Source organism: Lathamus discolor, chromosome 5, assembly GCF_037157495.1.
Source record: "Lathamus discolor isolate bLatDis1 chromosome 5, bLatDis1.hap1, whole genome shotgun sequence".
In the NCBI taxonomy this organism is placed as follows: Eukaryota; Metazoa; Chordata; class Aves; order Psittaciformes; family Psittacidae; genus Lathamus; species Lathamus discolor.
Window position 1 is genome coordinate 85,691,209 of NC_088888.1, and position 16,972 is coordinate 85,708,180.

Sequence of the window (16,972 nt, forward strand, 5' to 3'; positions counted from 1 at the left end):
TTGTTTTTCTGATCTCTACTTCATTGAAATACCAGGACAATACACGAATCAAAGCAACAGCTTGTGTTACAACACGAAACGTTCTAGTCTTTTATTGGAAAGAGCTACCAACTGGAAAGATTGTGTTTAATGTTTACTTTCTACCTTTTGTGGTATCAGAAATGCTGTTTAGCAAGGCATACATCTTGTCTCCCTCAATATGGTGGGGATTTAGGATGCGAGCTGGCCGCTGAGTCATCTTAAATTGAGTTTCTAGTTCCAGGAAGCTTTTGTCTCCAGAAAGAATAGTGAAAGGAATTTGCTTGGGCAGGTGCTCATCCAGACGACCAGCCTATATGGAAACAAATGACAAGCGCTGAACTGAGATCATGTGTTTATCTTGTGGGGTTTGGTGAGCTTTTTGTAAGACACATCTTCATAGGAAAGCTTTCTACAGCAATTTACCTCCACTTTTATGGTTCAATGCACATTATACCACTGTGAAAGGCATTTCAATAGCTTGACACTGCATTTATTCTACACATATGACAGTAGATACAGGAAATGGCTAGCAGAACAGTACAGATGGAATATGGAACAAGTTCCTAGAGAGAAGCATTTCAGAATCAGCTCCACATAAACCACCTGCGCAGTGCATTTTAAGAATTATGCAAAAAGTGTAACGTAATATACAAACACTGTTGCAAAACATATAGTTACATTCTCAAATACTTTTATCTAACTGATATTCACTATATTAAGAACTCCACGGCATCCCAGATTCCTGTCCTTCACCTGCACCACTCCCAACCCGGTCAAAGCCTTAGGTCTACTTAACAGAGGCAGTGTCCTCTTTTAGCCCAGCAGGGTCTTTGAAACTGGCACCCATCCAACCCATCTGAAAAATGGCTCTAGATTTGGGCTACTTGAAGAGAGAGGCAAGGAGGTACATTTCTCTGAAACTGTAAGATTTGGGGGGGGGGGGGGGGGGGGGTTATTCTTCATTCCCTAATCAGCCTCCTTCCACTCCACAACAAACTGATGTCCTACTTGGGCTAAGTTTTATTCCTAAGGAAAGAAAAAAAAGGTAAATCATTTCTCAACAGGCTGTCTGCATTCAATTCATTAACAGGTTTATTATTCTGTGTAGCAGACATAGGAGTCCTCTGCAGTCATTTAGTAATTAGTACTTAACAGCAATAACACATATCACTTGCCCCTCTTCTCTGGGTATAGAAGTACAACAATAAAGCAAGCATGCACTAACTTACATGGACACAGATAGCAAAGTCTGCTGCTTCCCTTCTGGTACCGCAACGTGGATGAAGGAAGAAACACCCAATCCTCTTAAGGTAATTGTAAACTTTGCAATGCACTGGAGGTTTCCAGTTGCTGTAGCCTCCTAAACAGTGAAGAAAAATAAATAAAAATCAAACAAACCAACCAACACCCCAAACCACAAAACAAAACCCAACTAGAAGAACCCCAACATCCCCTTCCCCCCAAAAAAACCCAAACAGAAATGCCCCATCAACCAAGAATGTAAGTCAAAAGCGAAGATAAATCTTGCTTTGAAATCAGTATTTTCAATGTGAAAGATAAACACATAACCAAAATCCCCGAAGAACCCTTATTCTTGGGTTAGAAAACAAAGAAGGAAAAAGTAGCTAGCCTCTCATTCAATTTTGTATGAATTTTATTTCTAATCCCAAAAAACTTATCTTCTAGACATTATGTGCTTTTAGACACAGGATACACTTTTTTCCCCAGTTACAAGCACAGTTACAGTTAACATGCAGAAGCAGAGGAGCTCTGCTAATACAGTACAAGTAACAGAAATGTTTCTCTAAGGGAATCCTGTACTAGTGTAATGCCCAAGTTTCTTTTCAACAGACTGAACTGCTTGACACATCACATGTCAGAACTGTTTAAGAATCCAAGAACTGGAGCAACAGCTGAAACAAATGTTAGAGTCCTAACAAACACTTGGTGCAGTCAGAGATAAGCAAAATGAAGCTGCAACTGGGGAAAAAAATAAGCATGGCAATTTTCTCAATGGCATCTGAAAACATGTAATTACTGGCTGAGAAAACAGCTGGATAACAGAGATGAGCCAAGTAAAAGGCCTGCTACAGATAAAAATACCAGGCTGTAACAGGTTGCAAGGGAAAGGAAAGGAGCAGCAAGTCTCTCAAGAAAAGAGGTGAAAACAGGAGACAAACAAATGGAAGGACAATTTGAAGAGAGTGAATAAGAATTTCATAACATTCCCAATTGCTAAGAAATAATGGGTCTGCAGCAGGGAGGAAAAAGTGCTGTATCTGCCAGATGATAGAATGGCTGGATGTGAGAAAGGATTTTGAATGGAAGGTGGAAGCAGTCACTGATCACACTTCATGTGAGCACCTGTGGAACTAAAGCTCAAGAGGCTGCAGAACACTGTGTTTCCCAACCTGCCCACTGCCAGTCTGACAAAGATGTAGAAGCAATCTCCATTAGATTTCTCTTGTTCCCCTACCTTTTCAGCTTAATGGCTATAAGAGGGTAACAAAAATGATCTCAAAGATTTAGTTACAGACTACACAGTAATAATTTAGGGATATCCCTCCATGAGAAAAATGCTTTTTACAAGTCATTATCATCTGTTGTGACAGCCTTTGCCACTGCTATCTGGGAGACTTGCAATCACAAGCCCTAGCTTTTGGCAGCATAAATGTACAACATAGACATTTGACCAGGACAGCTGAAAACAGCGACAGAACTGTCAGACTATACCACAAATGGGTGAGCGACATGGTATCTGAGAACAGAAACCATACAGAGCCTGGGGAATACAATGGAGGAACTTAAAGCAAAGGTAAGCCTGTGTTAGCAATAGGAATAACAGAAATAATCCAAATGCATCATACAAAAATACAACCAGAAATGTTGTTTGCGAAATGCCGGGGGGGGGGGGAGTGGGGGGGTGGGTGAATCAGAAAAAGACAGGGATGTCACTGTATTGTCACAGCCTGAAAACAAGAATAGCATGCATCAAGTAACACTGTAAACCACTACTATGAGAAGGCACCTATAACAATAAATCCAGATGTGTCTGGGAGCCTTAGTTTACCTAGGCTCTGTAACAATACACTTGACACTAATAAACCGCTCAGGTATTCTCTGATGTGAATATGGCCCATTTTAATCACCATTAACTCTTCATTATGGGTTTCTCAGTTCAAGTGCTCCAGGGGCGATTCCCACAAGGCAGCCTACATGCAGCAGCCCTGCTGAAGAAATTTCAACTCCTGCAAGAAATGGAGTGGCACTGACATGGGCTGTGCTCTGCCAGCAGGTGCCTGGGTTTGGAATATCCCTGAACACAGTCTTGACTAGCACACAGCGTAAGATTGTCGTATTAATAGAGGTTCCTAACAACAGATTAGTAGCAGTAAGACCATACTATGGGTTATTTCTCTTTCTCAGACAGGTCAGAGAAGAGACATTTCTGACAACAACACAGTTCAGACATTCCTGGGTTCAATCAATTTTTTTCTAAATCAAAACAGAGCATTTTAGCCTTGGAAAATAGTAACAGCACAGAAGATTGTGTCGTAATAAACAAACTTAGATCAGTTAATGACAAACCAGTTTTGAGTAACTTAGATAGACTAATAAAGTATGACTGAAAGCAAGTGTCTGAATTCAAGTGGGGAAAGTTTGACATAACTGTGTAAAATTACCCTTTACTAAATAGTTCTCTATAAAATCCAAAGTAGCTTTGGCCTTCAGGTGTCAAACAGGCTTGACATTTCTTCAAGACAGATTCCTAATAGTTACTTATCTGTAGAAAAAGGAAAAAATATTTTTCCCAGGCCAAGTGGATTCAGTAACTGTAGGAACAAAAACCAAATCAACTAAAAACTAACCCAAATCTCAAATCACAAGAGGCTTAGAAGTCAAGGAGTGCAGAGGTGAAGTGAAATTTTACTAGAAGTCAAGTTGGGCAAAGCCTTACAAGAGAGAAGAACAAAACAACAGGTTTTTCAGCCATATAGAAAAGAGAATATAAATAAATGGAGCAGCCAGGCAGCAAGGATGAAGCAGAAATCCAGAATTACTTGGTATAATCTAACCCCTCAAGATCAGTCTTTTCGGCGGCTTTGTGTGCATGCACAAGAATACTGTTACTGTGCAGATAGGCCAAAAGCTAGGTAATGACAATACAGGTAATGTCTGAGCAGAACACAACACTCAGGAGCATAACCCGCTTTAACACAAAAGACCAGAGGATTGGTCCCCAGAACTCCTAACAACCACGCAGTAGACTACAGGTCCAGGAGCACAGCTCATTGAATAACTTGTACTTGACATTTACAGACACACTCGCTCTGCCTTCATCAGCTAACTGGAATGCCTGTTTCTAAGTGGGCGGGGGTGTGTGTGGGGTGATTCAGGCATCAACAGGCCTTTCTGTCCAGGCTCTGCAGCATGAAAACTCTCAGTTTTCAGGATGGTCTTGGTTATCTTTGAAAGGAGGAGATAATCAAGAACATTAAGTAAAGAAGTGGTGCAGTGCAATAGGGTTTACTAAGCATAAAACATACCTGACAACTCCTGCAAGTCTGTTAAGATGATGCTTATGTCTCAGGCAATATATATTTTGAAACTATCCCTTACCTAGACTTTACTGAAGTATTCAATGTACCACAGACGAAATAATTACAAAGGCAGACGCAGAGAAAACCAGTAGAAAAAGCACGAGGTTGACAAGTCAGGTAAGGAAAAGTATCAGATTAGAGGGATGCTATTGATAGCAAAATTTTTTCTTCCAAACCCATAAGAATGTGAATTCATCACCCAGTACCATTTCTGGTATCTTCCAGATGTGAGATATACCTGTTAATGTGTAGGATGACCAGGGACATTCTTAAGGAGCAAGCCAGAGACAAAACAGAATTAAAAAATGTAAAATCATGCCTTTTGGAACTAAAAATAAAAATAACATTATGACAAGGACTTGGAAATCTGAAAGAAAATAGCCTCTGAGTATTATGGCTGTCCTGATAATGATGAAAAGCTAGTATGATGCTGCCTAAGTTCAACAGGGAAGACAGAAAGGCTCCTAAAGCATTCAGCAATTGTGGAACAACATGCTACAAGGAATAGTAAGAACAGAGGAGGTTAAGATTGAGTTAGAAAACTTAAGAATATTTCTATTACATGGTGCCTGTGACACAGTAACTAAAGGGGCCCTAGTGGCTGCTTGCTCCTGTTCTTCATTCTCTCAAAGAATCTCTCCTTTGTGTGGACTTGTTAATCTCATCTTCCTATTTCCTTCAACCACTTTTTACCTTGAAAGCCCCAGATAAATGTCCCTTGGTTCAGGTTAGCTGGCAGCTGCGTGAATAAGCTTCCCCAGTTGTCCAGATCCACTAACACAATGTGAGTCATGGTGCTCAGGTAGTCAAGATCAGGAAGTTCATCATCTTCAGTGGGATAAAAAGGATGACTTTGTGGTCAATCAACATACTTCAACTTATGATATGCTTTTGCAAATTCATATATTCAACTGTTCTACAAGCTAAAAGTTACAAAACATGATCCTGTTTGGTAATTGCATGGTTTTAGAATCAACTGAACTTAATAAAACACAGATCAGACAAAATAAACTAGAATCTAGCTATTTGATGGTGTAGAGCTGCATAGTTTTCTGGCAGGCACAGAAAGCTGTTGTCTTGCACAGAGACATTTTAGTAGTCCATTTAATATTCCACTATGCACCTCTGACTATGGCAAGTCTCTGACATTAACTTAAAAAAAAAAATATATATATATATTTGCATGCTTAAGGCAAAAAAAAAAAAAACCCTAATATGTGCCAAGAATATAAATTCTTAGCTGAAATTCTTATTTGGTAAGCTAATGAAACTGAGACAATGATCTTATAATAGGACTGCCCACACAGGAAGTGCTACCAGGCTCAAAGACTTATACGTACAGAGGTGGCAAGTTCCTCTTGAATGTGTCTGTATTACAGACTGCTTATACATTTCTAGGAGTTAGATCTCTATTTGGGGTCCTGGGTTGTCCTCTTCCTTTAAACACCAAATTATGTTCCCAACTAACTTGAAAATTGAATGTTTCGGTCCCAGGGTCCTCATATCTGCCTACTTTTTGTCTTTTTTTAAAGCCTTCATACATATAGCATATAGCAATGAACTGTTAAGTCCAAGTTCTGCAAACTCAAATACTGAGAATTCAAAATTGAGAAATAATAAATATTAAATTCTGAGCTGATTTATAGGCTGGATGTAGGCAAACGGTATGCTACATACTTATACTGACATTGAAAGGGAGCATGCTTAAGACGATATTAAGAAAAACCCAAATGTACAGACCTTCCTCAGGTTCTTCAGAGCATGTAGAGCTCTCACTTTCTTCGTTCTGGATTTGTCCCTGCTGAGAAGACAACTGTGGTCTTTCCCAAGTCTTGGATGGAGACGCCTGAAATTTTAGTTGGTGAGGTTTCCTGTCCACACAAGCCCCACTTGCTGTGAACTGGAATACTGCATTATCAAATTCGGTTGCAAGACTTGATAGATCAGGTTTCTGCAAGAAACAGTGTTTCACGTGATAGTGCTGATGTGCGCCCTGAAGATCATCAAAGTTTTTGTTGCATGCAGCACATCTAACAACAAACATCTTTTCTCTACGTTTCTTTAATGTGTGAGTGTTGAGATGACTGTTCAAATCAGCAGAATCCTGTGCAGTTGCAGAACAAGCGCAGCATCGAAACCACAAGTTGCCTTTCTGCAGCATGGCTTTCTGACAATTCTTATAATCATTCTCCCTGTTTCTTTTGGAGATGTAAGTTGCTCTGCAACCACAGGTTAAACGGTCTCCTTTTTCTACTGGGAGGAAGTCCTCCTCTTTTTTTATTGATACTTCCACCTGCTCAGGCACAAATGTATAGTCCATGCTATGAATCTCCCCATAATGGATTAGAAATTCTTCTTCTGTGTCAAAGAAGACATTACCACAAAGGCCACAGAAGAATTTAGTCTGTATCTCCTGGTTATGATGCTCTTGGAAGTGTCGCAGTAGCGTTACTTCTTTACGGAAGTAATTTCTGCATAAGCCACAGCAGTATCTGTGAAATGAATGGCTTTCTAAGGACATGCAATGTTGTTTAACACTTTCTTCAGATTCAAACATCTCCTCACAAATGCAGCATTGCCATTTTCCCAGAACAGGGCTTTTTTCAGGGGAGAGTTCTATAGGACTAGGAATGTCTTTCCTTTCATGTGCAGAAACGCATGCTGAGTCAGAAGCTGATGGCATAGGTTCATCTTCTGGAGCTTCTTGCTCATAATAGTAACTATGTCCACCATGAAATTCAGTCACGTGTCCCATAATATCCTCTTCTCTGACATCTACAGAGCATGCTCTACACCAGAGAAGAAAATTAGTCAAGTGTGCTCCCCCATGGAATCGACTCATATGCAGGCGGATAATGCTTGAATTTTCAGCAAGCTTTCCACACACAGCACACTTGTGACAGATCCTATTTGCTGATAAAATGTGATTTTCTACTGATTCTTCTGTAAAAAACTTTCGAAGGCACTCACAAAACCAGACTTTTACTTTGCGGGCACTACTTTGACTTTGCTTTGCTACATGACGTTCATTTTCATCTTCCAAACCGCTCTTCCGTTTTGAAGCGGTAGAGCCCGTCTCACTAGTAGACTCATCAGAAGTCAAGTGTCTTTTAAGCAGTGGTCGTGACCGATCCACAGCATGCCACAAATTAGACTGATTTCTATTTTTTCCATTGATATGACAGAACATCAAGATGGACTCTGCCATTGTAGTAACAGCTTTAACGTTATGCTGAGTGGTTTTCTTATGCTGGGTGATCTGATCCTGACTGGCAAAGAGTTTATCGCAGTTCTCACAGTAACCTTCTGTTTTAAAGATCTCTGCAACTTGGGAGATGCTCCTCTTTGAGAGTGCCACAGGCCCAGAATTATAACAGTGTGTTCTAGAATGGGTTAAAAAAAAAAAGAGGTTATGAAATAACCTACAATGAAACATTTAAAAACTTTCAGATGTACTCTGACATATTACCTAGTAGCTGCAGCAATTATTGCATGGAATAATGCCCTCTTTATACTTTAACTCGCCTACTAGCCTGCCAAGAAAAACATGCAATACCTATCTAGTCTCTGCACTTTGAAGAGAATTAGGTGCTGATTTCCAAAACTAGCACTTAGATTGATGCTTATGTTGTTGACTCAATACATTTTAGAAATCTAACACTGCCAATTTACAAACTGCCAATTTAGTGGAACAGAGACCAAGTTCTGTTGTTCTGTTACAGAAAGAAACAAAAAGGATACAGACATGAGCATTCTGCAGTGAATTGTGTGGGATGAAGCAGGCAAAAGACATGGAAAGGGGACAGTTCTTTGATGGCTTACTCAGGAAGTCAAATTCATATGGTGCTAGATGCCCTGAAATCCACTAGCAGCACTAAGAACATGTCTACCTATCTATGGATATTCACATTATGAAGATAGCTGTCTCTCACAAACCTGAAATGAGCTGTTAATTCCATATGTGAGCGTAGTGTCTGGTGGCAGGATATACACTTCACTTGGAAGGGGACCTCTTTGCACAGAGATATCAGAAGGTTCTTTGCATAGGATGGGAAAGGTAGAGGAAGGCCAGCCTTCTTTTCACCTATAATATGGAATGGCAGGAAGTGCAACCACATGTTAAAGAGCTCTTTCACAGCATTTCAGCTCTCAGATGACACAGTTAAACACAGAATCATTAGGGTTGGAAAGGACCACTGGAGATCATCTAGTCCAAACCCCCTGCGAAGGCAGAGCCACCTAGAGCAGGTTACACAGGAACCCATTTGTCACAGGGTTCAGAAAGCAAGCTACCATGGGTTAGCTGAATCACAGTAATTGTGCAATAGAAGCTTAAAGTAAAAACTGCATTGCTTCTTTAAATTCTTCTGTAAATTTCATATCTGAATTTGCATCTTGCTTTTTCCATACTTAATGACTGACATTACTTACCTACTCCTCCTTCTAGGTCAGGTCAGATCTCGCTCTCAAGAAGGTTCTTATTGACCATCTTCCCCTCTATCACCATCTGTCTACTCTTACTACACATGCTTTTGTTTAAAGCCATAGTGTGTTTAAAAAGAAAAAAAAATATGCAATTCATTTAACAAGTTCCCACATACTCTGATCATCTCTCTTTCCCATCCTCAGTATTAATTCTCCTCAAATTTTTAGGTGCAGGACTTCCTGTTGTTCCCAGTACATACTCCCTGTCTACCTCCAGGTATCAGCAGTGTAAGAAGTTTTCTAGTGGAAGAGACCCAGTTTTAAAGGCATCTATGGTCAGCACACTCAGAGTTAATAATCTATTTGAGAATAAAAGTACTGTGCAGCTGACTGTCACTTCCATGAAAATGCCAGTACTGACTTGACCTGCAGGAAGGTTCCCTCAAAGCCTGTATTTACTGTACACTTCCTGCAGACACTCAGTGGGAGAGCAGAAGCAGAATAAATAGTTATGAAGATGAGAAATAACTATACTAATCCTTCTGGCTATGTAGGCTTATCCTGAAAGCTACACTATGTACAATGTGGTAGCTTCTTGAATAAAAAGTCAACACCATCTGTATCTCATTTGTCTACCTAACATTAAAGTAAATGCTTTAATGACTATTGCTTATGTCAAAGCTAAAGAAGTCAGTATAGTTATGATGGTCAGTAAGACCACCATCAGACAGGTATCTTCTGTGGAATCTAGCAAGTATGGTTCTCAGCCTGGAGAAGAGAAGGCTGTGTGGAAACCTCATAGCAGCCTTCCAGTATCTGAAGGGGGCCTAAAAGGATGACAGAAAGGGTGTCTTCATCAGGGACTGTAGTGACAAGACAAGAGTTAATGGGTTTAAACTTGAACAGGGGAAGTTTAGGTTAGATATCAGGAAGAAGTTCTTTACTGTGAGGGCAGTGAGGCACTGGAACAGGTAGCCCAAGGAAGTTTTGAATGCTCCATCCCCGGCAGTGTTCAGAGCCTTGGGTGAAATGGTTTAGTGTGGGGTGTCCCTGCCCATGGCAGGGGTGTTGGAACTAGATGATCTTAAGGTCCTTTCCAACCCTAACTATTCTATGATTCTACAGTTCAGGATTTTACCAGCTCACAACATAACTTGTATTTTAGTTTTCAGCAGCAATGCAGCCAGTGCAAGGCATCAGACCAGCAGCGATGTTCCAACTAAGCAGGATAAATTTGCAATTATATGGACAAGAAACATTCACAGATCTTTTCCATCAGGAACGCCAAAGACAACTACAAGAAAAATAGCCTCCAGACTTCAGACAGTACAGTAAGGGGAAGGAACATCACAACCTGCCTGACTGAAACTGAGAAAGAAATTTATGTGTTTCGGTCTGAATTCCTATAAATATGCTAAATGTAAACTTATTTAGGACAGCAGTTGTACAGAGTCACTGGAGGATGAGAAGCATATATGAGAGACCTGACAGCATGGAAGTAAAGGAAGGTCTGCTTCTCATTACAGCAATTGTGATGGAAGAACCATTTCTACACAAAAATATGGATTTCAAAGCATCTTCTCTTACAAAACTGTATCACATTTAAGACCTTAAAAGAAAAATAAGAATTCATTAAAAACAAACTTTAAAATCTTAAGCTTTTCTACACAGTGCAATTAAGACATTTCATATCATAAAGATCAATTATCAGAAGGAATGAAAGCAGCATCCTTAGTAGCAACATACCACTCAATTTAGAATCCTGGCGGAAATGGTTCTCTCCTGACATATGCTGCAAGCATTCCTCTCTTCTTGTGAAAAGGAGGAAGCAGTCTGGGCAAGCAAAACACTGAATAAGCTGCGGAGGGAGATCTTTTATATGCCCATCATTTTCATCTAGCTGGAAGAGAAAATGATCTAATTAGGAAAAACTAAGTCAAGAAACTACTCCCAGCTTTCCTTATGTCCTTCCTTTCCTTTGTCCTTTCTGTAGTAATGTTGTCACTTTTAGTTTTTCAATTACCACATCTATGTTCACCTGCAGCCTACTCCTATGCGCTTCAGCTAGTGAGACACAAGGGACTAGACAAACTGCCACTGTCAAACTCAGCTGCTCATCCTTACTACACTGGCAACTTTTCTATTCCTTTCTTGCGCCACTGGGAGCATGCACCTTCCCCAGGAACTATGGGCTCCATCAACTCTTAGGTAGTGCCTTTACCCAGTCTCTCAAAAAATTCTCCTTCTATCACCAAAGCAGCTGTTTTTCCTCATGTCAGTTTTTCCCTAATCTTGCTAACTGCCAGCTTCTCAAAATGCTGCTCCTCTGAGCAGCCTGACATGTCTGTGACTTTCAGCAAAGTTAACTCCTTCCACTCCTTTTGCCTTCTACATCAACTTCAGATCCCTGCCTTCAGGCAAAAAATCCTTTAATTTTGCTTCCAATATTTTCCCTTACTCCTTCCTTATGTGACTCAAAGAATCCTGATGATACACTTATGCTTTTTTCTACAGCTTCATTTAGGATTATCTCCCCATCCTTCTACACCAAAATAATCCCATCTTCCTGTCTGCTGCAAGAGCCACTCTCCAAGTGCAGTTAATGCCCTTGGACATGCCACAGACACGCAACTTGGAAGCAATGGGAAAAGATAAAGTACAAACTATGATGTAATCTTTCAAGCTTGTCAGGTATGACTACGCATTAAGAGTTACTACTACTAGCTAAAAGGAGTCTGATGATCGGAGTATTTAAAACTTCCCCTAAATTTAACACAGCTTCTGCAGACTAGACAGATACCCAACAACATTTGTTATTAAAACACTGCACTATGAAAATGCTACCCATTATCCAGTTCAACACCAGATTGCTTAAGTGAAACAATGCACCCAGAAGATAATACCTGAGCATCTGCCATTGAATTGAGGTTTTACCGGGTAAGTTATGAACAGAAGGGAAAGAGAGCGTTATTAAAAAACAAAAGAGTGAAGGTAGGAAGGAACAATAATAAAATCCCCAAATACCATTAGCTTATATTCAAATCAAAACTCAAAATGTCAGATTATTCTTTTCTCTTCTGTAAGCTAACTAATGAGTAGCAGCAAATACATAGAAACAGAAGAAACAGTTACATCTCAATCACTCAAGTTTTGTTTTCCTCATTCTGTTGCCTCTCTTTTCCCCCATCTCCTTCTGCTGCTTCTCTTTTTATGTGCCTTATTTTACCCTAACTTCTTGCCTTTATCTTTCAGTTCTGGAGATGCAAAAAAAAAAATGAGGGACAAGAGGTTCAAGACAGAACTACAGTCCTCTCAAAAGTACACTGGTCTAATGGTCTAGACCTAATGGGAGTACTGTCAGGATACAGTGTTTGAAACAGCAGAATAAGAAAAATTACCTTGAAGACTAAAAGAAGGGAGGGGAGAAAGAAGGTTAAAAGGATTAAAAATCAAAATCAGTACGTAGATACACATCTTGAAACCCCCCTAGTACTTTCAGTCAGGTGAGTTACTTATCCTCATGATCTTGCCTTATATAAAAGATGATCACTGTACTGCTGAGAAGTCGAAAATATTTGGCAGCATATCACACAGGCAACAGCATTATTTGGGGGCCCACGTAATGTGACTGTGGGGTCACAAGGAGAATGATCAAACCTAGAGAGAAAGAAATAATTAACAGAGTAGTCCCCTCTAAATAGTCATAATAGTTTTTTTAACTGGGGGGGAAGGAATAACTTCTTTTGAAGTTGTTGGACAAAACCCTATCAAGTGGGCCTAAACTGTAAAATTCCTCACTTCCTCTGTCATTAACTGTATCAGTTGAAGTATACTGTACAGAGCTGATTCTTCCTGCAGCTTCCCTGTTATAACAGCCACTTTGCAGACAAATCATACAGTTTTTAAGACCAAAAGAACTAACAAACCCTCAATTTCCTACAGAGGAATTTTAAAAAATTATTGATTTTTACCTCCCTGCACAAGTTGTGGCTGGGATGGAGTTAATTTTCTTTGTAGCAGCTTATATGGTGATTTTGTTTTGGAATTATGAACAGTGTTGATAGCACAGGGATGTTTTAGCTATTGCTGAGCAGTGCTGGCACAGTGTAATGGCCACCTTTGTTTTTCAGACTGCCCCACCAGCATGAAGGCTGGGAGTAGGCAAGAGGCTGGGAGGAGGCAAGAGGCTGGGAGGGAACAGCTGGGACAGCCGACACCAAGTGACCAAAGGGATCTCCCATACCATGAACACTGTGCTCAGCAACAAAAGCTGAGGGAAGGAGGAGAAGAGGGGGGATGTTCGGAATGATGGTGTTTGCCTTCCCAAGTAACTAGTATGTGTGATAAAGCCCTGCCAACCAATGGGAATTCCTTATTTTGCTTTGCTTGTGTGCACAGCTTTTGCTTTACCTAAACCGCTTTTATTTCAGCCCAGTTTTCTCACATTTACCTTCTGATTCAATTCCCACTCCGCTGGGGAAAGTGAATGAACACTCTCTGGGGCTGAGCTGACAACTAGGGTTAACCCACAGCACTTCTCATAGCTTCTCCTTACCATTTTCCCCACATTCAGTAGCTAAAAGGCAGTATCTGCTGGAACTGACTCCAGACACAGCAAGCGCTAACTAGCAATAATCAGCTATGAACAGTTGTCCGGCCTGTAGCTCTTGCTCCTCTTTCCCTTTACTAGAGGTATTTTTTAATCTTACCATCAAGTAGTATACATTTTGCTTTTTTTCAAGTTTGGATGAAGATGTAACAGAACTGAAGAACAGAAATCTTGTTTCTCAAATGTTAAAAAATGCTCAAGAGGAGAGAATAAATTCTGAATGAAAAACATCAAATGAAAAAACAACCAACCAGGAAATTCATATTATTTACATAAAATCTCTAACTTATTAATCTGCTCTCCAAGTGGAATTTTGTCACTATAGGTAGTTTAAAATAGACTTGATGTTGATACACTAAGTTGAAGCATATTCTTTCATTATTTCTTTCACTATGTCCTTACCTTTGAAGGTGACCTAAGAGAAGATGTCCATTATCAAACTCTCTGTTGCAGTGCATCACAGGGCAAGCCATGGGACTGCTGTTGACTTTCATCTGACGGGCTCTCTTACAAATACCCCTTTTTCCACAGTTAATGCTTTCTGGTTTGAGACCTGTGTTATCAAATAAAGCACTTAACCAGAATCTGAATTATAGAGGCTTAAGAAAACAAAATAAAACACAAGCCCTAAAACATTTAAAATCAAGTTATATGATTCTTAAAAGCAAGCTAACAATGTACTGTAACTCAATCCTGCTACAGTAAGTCTGTTCTTTCATTTGAAGAATCTCGCTCTTCAATCCCCAGTAGGATTACTTTCCAAACACTTCTGACACTTTCCTCAAGGTCCTCCATGCAATATTTTATACTGATTGAACATCATGGCATTATACTTACTTATGTAGATATTTTCCTGAGCAATAGTTCAACAGTAATGTTTTTCCTTCTAGCAGCTTTGCTTATAAAAGTAGTTATCATTGCCTTAGTGGTTTTCAGACTTTGTATATTAAATTTTGTAAGCAGCAAAACACTGAAAAAATAGCTTTTATGGAAATGAGTGTTTAAGAACTTTCAAATGTCACACTGTAGCACAGTTAATATTGTAAGATTTAGTTATGCGTGAGGCACCTGCAAGCTCAACGTCAGTATTGCTTAATGCAATTATCACACATTCTATCCTGTGATGCAGGACTTAAAAAAAATGTATCAAAGAAACTTAAGTCTCCTATTCTTACCTGGCATTTTTAACCACTGGTCCACACATAATCTTGCAGCTTCTGTGTCACTGTTTGCCCGAATAAATTCTAGTTCTTGCAACCCATGAGCATATTGGGAGTCAACCTTCTCCTGAAGGGGAAAACATGTAATTTGAATTCTGCAGGTTACTTTACTTGATGAGGATTAAGGAGCCACCCAGCAGGAAAATACATTAACAAAATTAACAAAAAATTAACAAAAGAATTTTTTATCCTTCATTCTTGGACTACTTTAAAAGCTACATAGCTATCTCTGACTCCATTGTATAGTTGAGAAAGTATGTGGAGGCATTAACAGATTGCCAGATTGTAAGGAGAGGGCCTCTCTGGATTTCAAAGCTATTTTGGACTGTATCTAACAACCTTTTACTCTGTTGCATTAAAGTTGCATAGACTATAACAAGTTGCGACTACAGTACAACTCTGTGACTTTAAAAATCATTAAGGGTGTTCAAAAAATTAGCCTGGAAAGTCAGCATGTTCCACCAATACTCGATTTGTCCCTGTTGAATTTCATGAGGTTCTTGTAAGCCCATTCCTTCAAGTGGTCTGAAACCCACTGATAGCAGCCTTACCCTTGACTGCGCCTCACAGTTCATAATAACAAACAGCTTTCAAACAGCTGCACAATACAATTATTAGAATTTGACTTTACAATTCTGCCTTATACGTAAAAAAAATTATCCCATTATCAAGTAACACCTGATAAAGATTTCATGTGGCAAATGGCTTCCCCAAAATCTCAGACAAAAGCACAATGGTGGTTTGTGATAACTGTTAGTTTTCAATTATTTAACCAGTGTAGCTGATGCTGAGGTCCCTTCTCTATATGTACAATCAAGAGAGCAAGTTTTTGCCACTGGCTTACATTAAGTTACTTTTTTTTCTCCCCCTTAGGAACTACAATAAGACTAGCAAACTGACCAGCTAAAAGCTACTGAAGAGACAAAGTCCACGCTGTGTTTCAAATGATGCTCCAGAAGGAAAATAAAACAACACAAAAATCTCTATTTTGCTCACCCATCATTTTATTTACTTAACAGTGAAAGTAAACGCACTCATGACTACAAGGCCTGTATTATGCAATTCTACTTAATTCTACATAACAAGAAAAGCCCAAAGTAAAATATGTCCAATACCTTAAAGGCTTTGTTTCTCTCTTCTTTTTGCTGTTTCTCAACTTCTACATGACGTGCCAGACGATCCAAGGTTGATGCAACTCGTTCTTTCTGATAGTCAATGTGATCTTTACGCTTAGTATTTCTCTACAATGGAAAATTTAAGCTTTTATTTGGTAACTGTTAAGTAACAGGTACTAATACAGTGAGAAGCAATGCCCAAGCATCAGGGTGCAATTCAGTACATAATTCCAATCCTAAATTCCATGATCTACCTTGCTAGTTTTTAATTCCCATTTACCAGCATCTATAACAGAATCACAGAATCACAGAATCCCAAGGGTTGGAAGGGACCTCAAAAGATCATCTAGTCCAACCCCCCTGCAAGAGCAGGGTAACCTACAGTACATCACACAGGAACTTGTCCAGGCGGGCCTTGAATATCTCCAGTGTAGGAGACTCCACAACCCCCCTGGGCAACCTGCTCCAGTGCTCTGTCACTCTTACAGTAAAGAAGTTCTTCCTGATGTTAACGTGGAACTTCCTATGCTCCAGTTTACACCCATTGCCCCTTGTCCTATCACTGGATATCACTGAAAAAAGCCTAGCTCCATCATCCTGACACCTACCCTTTACATATTTGTAAACATTGATGAGGTCACCCCTCAGTCTCCTCCAAGCTAAAGAGACCCAGCTCCCTCAGCCTCTCCTCATAAGGGAGATGTTCCACTCCCTTAATCATCTTTGTGGCTCTGCGCTGGACTCCTTCAAGTAATTCCCTGTCCTTCTTGAACAGAGGGGCCCAGAACTGGACGCAGTTAACAACTGGACTTCCGTTAACAAACAAGCAATCCCCACCCCATACATATTTAAGGCAATTCAACATCAACATTAGCCTCACTATAGCACATAGATGATTGTGCTAGGTGTCCTAGAAGTTTCAAATTAAAAATAAGCAAATTCTTCTAAGTAGGTGAACAAAAATCACTAAAGCTTTGAAAG

General features: G+C 39.7%; 1 protein-coding gene across 3 annotated transcripts in view; it reads right to left on the minus strand.

The window, feature by feature from the left end:
• The window catches only part of ZNF451 (zinc finger protein 451), a 37,118-nt gene that overhangs the window by 12,376 nt on the left and 7,770 nt on the right, over window positions 1-16,972 (minus strand). For all 3 annotated transcript variants that reach the window (XM_065681474.1, XM_065681475.1, XM_065681476.1), the window contains exons 4-13: window positions 15,992-16,117; window positions 14,832-14,943; window positions 14,059-14,209; window positions 12,578-12,704; window positions 10,794-10,947; window positions 8,559-8,706; window positions 6,363-8,005; window positions 5,316-5,450; window positions 1,251-1,381; window positions 145-331 (exon numbers count right to left, since the gene is read on the minus strand). In XM_065681474.1, the coding sequence (XP_065537546.1) occupies window positions 145-331; window positions 1,251-1,381; window positions 5,316-5,450; window positions 6,363-8,005; window positions 8,559-8,706; window positions 10,794-10,947; window positions 12,578-12,704; window positions 14,059-14,209; window positions 14,832-14,943; window positions 15,992-16,117 (2,914 nt within the window). The remainder of the gene's footprint in view (window positions 1-144; window positions 332-1,250; window positions 1,382-5,315; window positions 5,451-6,362; window positions 8,006-8,558; window positions 8,707-10,793; window positions 10,948-12,577; window positions 12,705-14,058; window positions 14,210-14,831; window positions 14,944-15,991; window positions 16,118-16,972) is intronic.